We start from the raw sequence: 7,724 nt of genomic DNA, 5'->3' as shown, positions 1-7,724 counted from the left end.
AAGAAACCGTGGTGAAATTACCAGTGCTGGTAAAAAGCAAATAACCATCAGATAAAGAGAGAGTGGGTAATATCACTGCAGACACATGAAACAACTCTGAATCAAACAGAACCAGAGAATGTCACAGAGGCAGTTGGGCAACAGTTACAGCAAAGTACAGAATAATGTCCATTTTGTAGAATCATTTAAAACCGCCTCACTCAAAACCTTCGTTAAACGCAGTAAAATGCAGTAGAAATACACTAGCGAAGGACTCCACCAACACAGGGATCTGGAAAGACAGAACTGCTGCCCGTGACATGTGGACATGTACGTGACATGTGGACATGTACGTGTTCAGCCCGTCACATGTGGACATGTACGTGTTCTAAAAGTCAGTGCTAAGTGAATAACACCTGCTTCGTTTCACTAATTAATTCTACCAGCTGGATTGAGCTAATTAGAAAATCCAGGCTACAGGAAGCTTATACATGGGCAGAAAGGAGACCTCGTCCGTCGGAAGGCAGAACCCCACAGGTGTGAACGGGGGCGACACAGTTGGCCTCCTCCAAGAAGTGAACACAACAAAAGGCACATTTTCAGAAAGAGGAGTGGGAATCTCATATCCTGTGCAATAGGACCTATGTTGTAATGACCACAGGACTGTCTTGGTTCTCCCCACTGTTAACAGCAGCTGTGTGCAGTGTGCCTTTTCCCACAAACCCCCTCTTCTCCCTCTCTGATTACATTCAATTGTCTCGGCAAGTAAATTAAGAACAGGAATCAATTACTACACTGCTCCGTGTTGGTATCACGGTAAATCATGGTGGATATGAAATGGCCCTCTCTTTTCCTGTTTAATCTTTGATTACACTTTCAGTTTGTTCTGCTGTTATCTGCCTACACTCTGTTCCAACGCCATTGTCGCTGAGATGCTTCACATTTCCACGGCACTGCTCCGTTTAATTGCTGTTTGACGTAAGAAGGTACCTGTGTCCGATATGTCCTTGGGGACAACGCGAGGGACAGCTGAGTTAGGTTTGACATTGTGTCCTTTTCCTGGACCGTTTGGACTGTCCTAACGAGGACATCGTTTGTGCTTCACTGCACGCAGCACAGGGCTGGAGTGAAGCACACGTTCGATAGCTCTCTGCATTCTCTGTGTGGCAGGAGAACTCAATGGGAACCCCACAGCTCTGAAAGTGCCCAGTTGGCGAGGGCGCCTCGCAGGCTGGCACTCCAGCAGAGCACCTCGCCGGCTGCCGTGGCTCCGTCCAACAGCGGGCAGTCATTCGTCTGCGAGCTCTCGCCCACACAGTCAAGCGCATGGCTCTGTCCGTGGAGGGACACCGTGCTGGCTGGGAAGGAAGAGTGCAGAGAGGGGCACTCGGTAAATGGGATTCAGTGTCTGGGTGCCGTGTCCGGGCTTGGAGGGCCCGTTCCGCGCGGGGAGGGGGGCAGGAGAGAGATCCGCTTAAAGGTCAGACCTGCAGATGGGCCACGGATGCCAGGACACGGCATATTCACAAATATTACATTATGGATGAAAATAGAAAGACAGTCCCAAACAGAGATACTCAAGGACTCCTGCTACGACTGCCATGGATCTGGACAAAGATGGCTGTTCCTCAACACGCCATAAGCCACAGCGAGCATACAACAACACCGAGCAGAATTTTGTGAACTGACGACTGTGAACAACTACAGAGGAATAAAGGTATTACGCAGACATAAAGGGTGTGACGTCTGGATGTGACCTTGATCTAGTTTAGTTCCCAGTCTAGTCCATCATTCCAGTCTAGCGTATTAGTGTAGCTAGCTGAGCAAATTAAGGATGTTGTTCTATTTACTGAACGAGGGCTTAATCTGTTTGTATAACAGTCAGATATGAGTGTGTAGCTGTACATTGTAAACAGACAATAAAATCTCACACAACAGACAGGAGATGTCATTTGGTCTTTTTTTCGTCAAAATTTTTTACACACGTTCTAATATTCCAGAGCACTGGATGGATTTACAGATGGGTGCGTGTGATCTGGTGAAACCCAACTCAGACCTGAATGCGTGTAATCAGTGAGGGAAGACATCGGCCCTGGAGGAAGGACACCAGTGACAACAGTGATACAAACAAAAAGCCCTAAATGATTGATGAGGTACATCAACGGAATATTGACTAGGATGAGCAGGAAACTGTAGAAGCAACACAGCCAGGCAAGAGGATGTGATGACACAGGGACCATATGAACATAGGGACACTCTCTCTCTCTCTCTCTCTCTCTCTCTCTCTCTCTCTCTCTCTCTCTCTCTCTCTCTGTCTGTCTGTCTGTCTGTCTGTCTGTCTCTCTCTAATATATATATATATATATATATATATATATATATATATATATATATATACATATAAAAACAAGACACAGGGTGAATTCTTTAAAGGGGAGGCAGAGATGGGCAGAGCACTTGCCAAGGCAACTGTGGCATACAGTACAACATTTCCCATAATGCTAATGGTTGCTCAGTTAGTCCACATTTCTGCAGCACTCACTGGGTGGGGCGTAATTGTTTGTTTGTTTTTTACAGTGTGATTTTTTTTTTTTTTGCAGCAGTACACATTTGTTCAAATATGTGAACAGAAATGCAGGATGCGTGTAGCTGTCACTGAGGTGTGGTACTAGAAACCCACTTCAGAAAAACCTCTGCATAATCAAAAGGACAACAATTAATAAATACTCATGTTTGAAAAAGCAGACATACTTGGCTGGGAAGGATTGTGAAGTGGAACATGACTGGCTCATTTAAGCCACTGTGAAAATAACCTTTCCACCTTTTATCTGCAGTTGAGGAAAAATTTAAGGTTAAACATCAAAAAAACTTAAACACAAACTTTATCTCTTTTCTGTCTGCTGGCTCTGAACAGAAGCTAATTATCATGTCAGCTTGCCCAGAGGTGGGTGATCTCTTTAATCGTCTATGTCACAGCACCGTTTATCAGTAGAGTTATTATGGGCTCCTGAACCAGGCAATATATGTCCTTTCATTAAGGATGTCTTTCACAGACACGCTGCTTTAATTGCACATACATCTGAATCCGCTGTGAACAACCTCATTACAGCGGCCAGAGACGCAGACGCAGACGCCATCCGTGCCTCTGCCGCGGAGGTGCGATAGCTGCTGCTATGAGGAGAGATTAATTGTACCATTTCCTGGATTAATCGCCAACATCAAACCGTAGTGAACACCTAGGTCGATATCGGCTGGACCTGACTGCTCACGCCACATAGCAACGCAGTCATTCATTTAGTAAGTGAATTAATGCACCCATTCACACACTCCAAGACGTTTTCTGTGAGAGCCAGTGGAATAATATTCTGACGTATACCGGGGCCATCCATCTTAAGTATAACCAAAAGAGTGGCAAGACGGAAGCGAGACGGAAGCGAGACGGAAGCTAGACGAAAGCGAGACGAAAGCGAGCTTCCCGTGAGCAGTTGCTAAGATCCTCTGGCTGTGTGAGGAGAGCACCACAATCGCTGTCTGTCAGCACAAAGGCCCCTGCTGGCTACCCACCTCGGCTCTGCCGCTCGCCTTCCTGACGGATCTGTGTAGATGCCGATCTGTCAGCTAGCACAAAGCGCAGTGGCTCTCCCTCCTCTGCGGGGGGGGTTATGATGCCACTCCAGGGCCCGCGCTCACAGGCTCACAGCCCATTCTGCTAGGATAAGCTAACCCTCCAGAGCGGGGGTGGGGGGGACATGTTTAAGCAGCACGTAGAGTGAGTCACGCCCCCGCGCGTCAGAACACAGCGATAAGCCAACACTAACTACTGTGGTTGGTATGCTTGTCTCAAGACTCTGGTGACGCAGCATTGCAGGATGGGTCTGCTGGTTTAGTGGGGCCTGACCAGGGTAGGGTGTGGCAGGGGGAGGCTGTCCCTCTGGTCCAATTTGTATGCCGCAATACAACTCTGGTGCCAACGTCTCGTTCTGTGAACTGCTCCTCTGGTGGGGATTTAACTGGGGAGGGACAGAGAAACGCAGATGAATCCCTGACCTACATGTCTGCTCCCGAAAGTACTGTAAGGCCCTGAGCTTTTTATAACGTTAGGAAACAATGGAGACACGCTGTTCAGTTTCAGTGGAAAAAGATCTTAAGATGTGAGGAGACATGAACACTAAGGATGGGTGAAGAGGGAGCAGCTAAGGAAGCACGTCTATTTATAGAGCAGAAACATGAGCGCTGGCTAATCTGACGGAATGCTTACTGTTAATCCTGGTCAAGAAACATTTCATAACCAAACATTTCATAAAAGAGTGATAATTCAACAAGAGAACAACTTGAACAGATAAATACAGGTAAACAGAGAAGAAAAGAGAAAGTGTGTGTGTGTGTGTGTGTAGGGTTTCTTCAGGTAGGTTCCAAGCTAAATAAAAACAACAACAATGATGTGGAAATAGAGAAACAGACTGTACAAATGGCAAGAGACTTTGTCCTTCCACAGTGCCAACAGCCCATGTGGGTTAAATCTACTCCATGTTGGAGCCACGGCTCTAGTGGGACACCAGGGGCCCAGGGGCCCAGGGGCCCAGCCAGTGGCAGTTATTGGTGCTGCCCCACCTCAGCCACTCACTGAGAGATACACAGCTCTACATTATTTAGGCTACCAAGCACACAGGAGCCACACACAGCTGCCCCGGATGAAATAAACTGATCTTTTTAATTAAACTTATGGTTGCTCCCATAATCTCAATGTTACAGGAGAAACCTTCAGTTCTAATATTGTGAGAAGACAGCTGGTAATCACAAATGACCAACAAATCAACAAAAAAAACTTGGAATAACTTCCATGGTCTTCGATTCGATTCTACTAGATGAAGAGAGCTAGATAAAGGTGTATGCGATTTTTTTCCCCCCTTCCTGCAATACTGAAATCACACACTAGTATTTGAGATTTGAGCAAAAAAATCCTGATCCACAGTACCGCAAATGAGAAACACGCCAACTAGCCCGCTGTCAGTCCATACGAGACTTCTGATCCGATACACATTGCCACATTTTCATTTCCAGTGTGGGAAGTGACTGCGGTCATTAACACCATTTCTATCTCTCGTGTGCTGTCGGTAAATTCTCGCACTGCTATTGCCTCAAACCTACACGTTGACACACGAACTCAGCGAATATTTGGGCATGATCATACAGCCTCGGTTAGCGCGCGGGTTAGAAGGGAGGGTGCGGGTGCAGTCCTGGCTTTACACGTCGGTGACGGCGCGCGGTGGGCTTTGGAGACAGGAGCAGTCTTAGCAGAAAGTGCATTCACATTTCTACACTCCCGTGCAGCAATTTTCACTTACACTTGTCTATTACACTGGAAGTCACTGTTTCTTTTAAGCCGCATTTTGCATGTTTAAAACACATGATCGCTGTACACGAGGAATGAACGTGCAACGGGAGACGCAGCGCTGCCACCGTGGGGCACGTGCCTCGGGTTACAGTAGCGGTTCGGCGCTGGCCATGCTCGCGGGGGCATCCTGATGTCTACGCTAGGACGACCCCAGCATACATACGGCTTGCGCAGTCCGAGTTAAACCACTGCTGGTTAACGGACTGACAAACGCTCCGGAGCGTGAGGCGGCCAGGCTCGTTATCGCTTAGATGACGATTTAGGTTCGATTCGTTGGACTCGAGCCCCAAACCACCTACAAAATCACATCCCATCCTGCAGACTGACTGGTACTGAAAGCCAATTAATTTGTTTATTTATTTATTTTCCCCAGAGTAGCCAGCTGCTAAGGGGAAGCAGTTAACTCAATTTCTCATGTGCTGACTGTCTTAAGATGTTCGCGGTTTACAGGCGAAGGTCTTAAAACACTCGTGCCTCGTTAGAACTTCCTACGCACCGGTGTAGCGCTGACGGATAATGTAAAGAAATGCGCGTGCTCGTCTCGTGCAACACACACCGAACTCAAATATGCGGTGTCATCATTCGTGAGAAAGCAGCACACGCACGCTCCCCCGAAAGATGAACTTCTCCAGCACATTATTCTCGCGCCCCTCTGAAAATAGCACTTGTGAGAGAGTGCATCAACTACGGCTGGGGCAAGCCAGCCAACTCCCACCACGCCCAGGAGCGTTGCGCGCGCGTGGGTCCGCGCTTACCTTTGATGACAGTCCCGCACACGCTGTAGAGTACAAGAAGCAGGTGTCGTTTGGACATCATATTCTTCGCGCTTCCCTCGGCCGAGCACGCTGGCGTCTGTCTCGCGACTTCTCCTTACTGAATATGTGCGTATCCAGCTGGTGCGCAGTTGCAAGGCGGGACTCGCATGGACTCCACAGACCGACCCCGAATGTCCTGCCAGGCGCCCGAACCGGAGGCTATGCGTCCGTCGCTGTACCGGTTGGAGAGACGCTCTCCGCCACAGGACTGAGAAAGTGCCACTTCAGCCGCGTCTGCCGTTGCACACCGCGGCACCGGGGCCCCGCCCGCGCCGTGTGGACACATGGAGACATCTCACCAATAGTAAAGCGCCAAGAGGAGCCTCGGGACACACCGCCGCCGCGGAATACGCACTCCATTCATTTGGTTTTACCTACAGTGGAGGTCCCTCTGACAGCTTGGGCAAGTTTGTTTTTATCCTCCGTTTAAATGAAGACAGAATATGCAGTGAAGTAAAATGAAGCCTTCAAGGATGCCGTGTCACAAGCTTAATGGGGCAGTGATGAAAGGTTAGGACCTGTAACTGGGGACCAGTCATTCCATCACTAATTAAGGGGGAAAAAGAGCCCTGTGTTTTTACATTGTCTTCATGTAAGTGCCATTTTATTTTCAGGCATGCAGTTCTGCCTGCGCTGACTGACACTAATTAGACTGGTTCACCGTCAAATTCAGAGGTACTTTTACTGTGATGACAACACTGTCCTGGACTGTCTGCTGTTGCACTGGAAGAGTGTTTGATCAGCTTGGGGTTTTACACGCATGCTACCAAAGGTCATGACTTTGTCATAAATCACATGATGCGTAGAAACGAAAGAAAGTTGAAATAAACAGTTTATTCCCATAAGGACCCCTGCCGTGGTGTTTGAGAATCAAACTGATCTCGAGAAGAATAAGACTGGACAACGTAGGCTGCAGCGGAGGCCGATGTCGTTCTGTGAGTGGAAAGGACTGAGTGGCTCTGCCTCCAGCTGCAGATAAACGGCCACGTCTGACTGCTGCCAGGAGCCGTTCCCCATGGCCGCAGCCCTGCTGGAGCTCAGGGTTCACCACATGCCATGTCAGATCCACCCAGCCTCACCCCACATCCTGACTCACCCACACAGCTCTGCGTACACCATTTAGCATTGGAAGTAAGTGCTCTTTAAACCAGGTAAACAAAGTCACTTTGTGGGTGTACAAGGAAGGAAAACTTCTATGGCATGCTATTTTGAATAACACACACCTGTGCACTTATTTAGAGATATACGTATTCAAGTAGCACACACCTGTGCATTTAGAGATATACGTATTCAAATAACACACACCTGTGTACTTAGATAGAGATATACATATTCAAATAACACACCTGTTCACTTAGACACAGATATACCTATTCAAATAACACACACCTGTGCACTTAGAGATATGCGTATTCAAATAACACACACCTGTGCACTTAGAGATATGCGTATTCAAATAACACACACCTGTGCACTTAGACAGAGATATGCGTATTCCAATAACACACACCTGTGCACTTAGACAGAGATATACG

General features: G+C 47.8%; 1 protein-coding gene across 8 annotated transcripts in view; it reads right to left on the bottom strand.

Annotated features, from left to right (window-relative positions):
* cadm2b (cell adhesion molecule 2b) overlaps window positions 1-6,437 on the bottom strand; it is a 118,495-nt gene extending 112,058 nt beyond the window's left edge. The window contains exon 1 of one of the 8 annotated variants that reach the window (XM_081699729.1): window positions 6,130-6,437. In XM_081699729.1, coding sequence (XP_081555855.1) covers window positions 6,130-6,190 — 61 coding nt within the window. In that variant the 5' untranslated portion in view covers window positions 6,191-6,437. The remainder of the gene's footprint in view (window positions 1-6,129) is intronic. The other 7 variants (XM_081699730.1, XM_081699726.1, XM_081699728.1 and 4 more) reach the window with 7 other exon arrangements.
* Between the last annotated feature and the right edge of the window lie 1,287 nt (window positions 6,438-7,724).

The sequence above is a fragment of the Electrophorus electricus genome, chromosome 17, assembly GCF_041902795.1.
Source record: "Electrophorus electricus isolate QZ-2024a chromosome 17, ASM4190279v1, whole genome shotgun sequence".
NCBI lineage: Eukaryota > Metazoa > Chordata > Actinopteri > Gymnotiformes > Gymnotidae > Electrophorus > Electrophorus electricus.
Note: the sequence above shows the minus strand (reverse complement) of the source record. Positions and strands in the feature narration are given on the sequence as shown.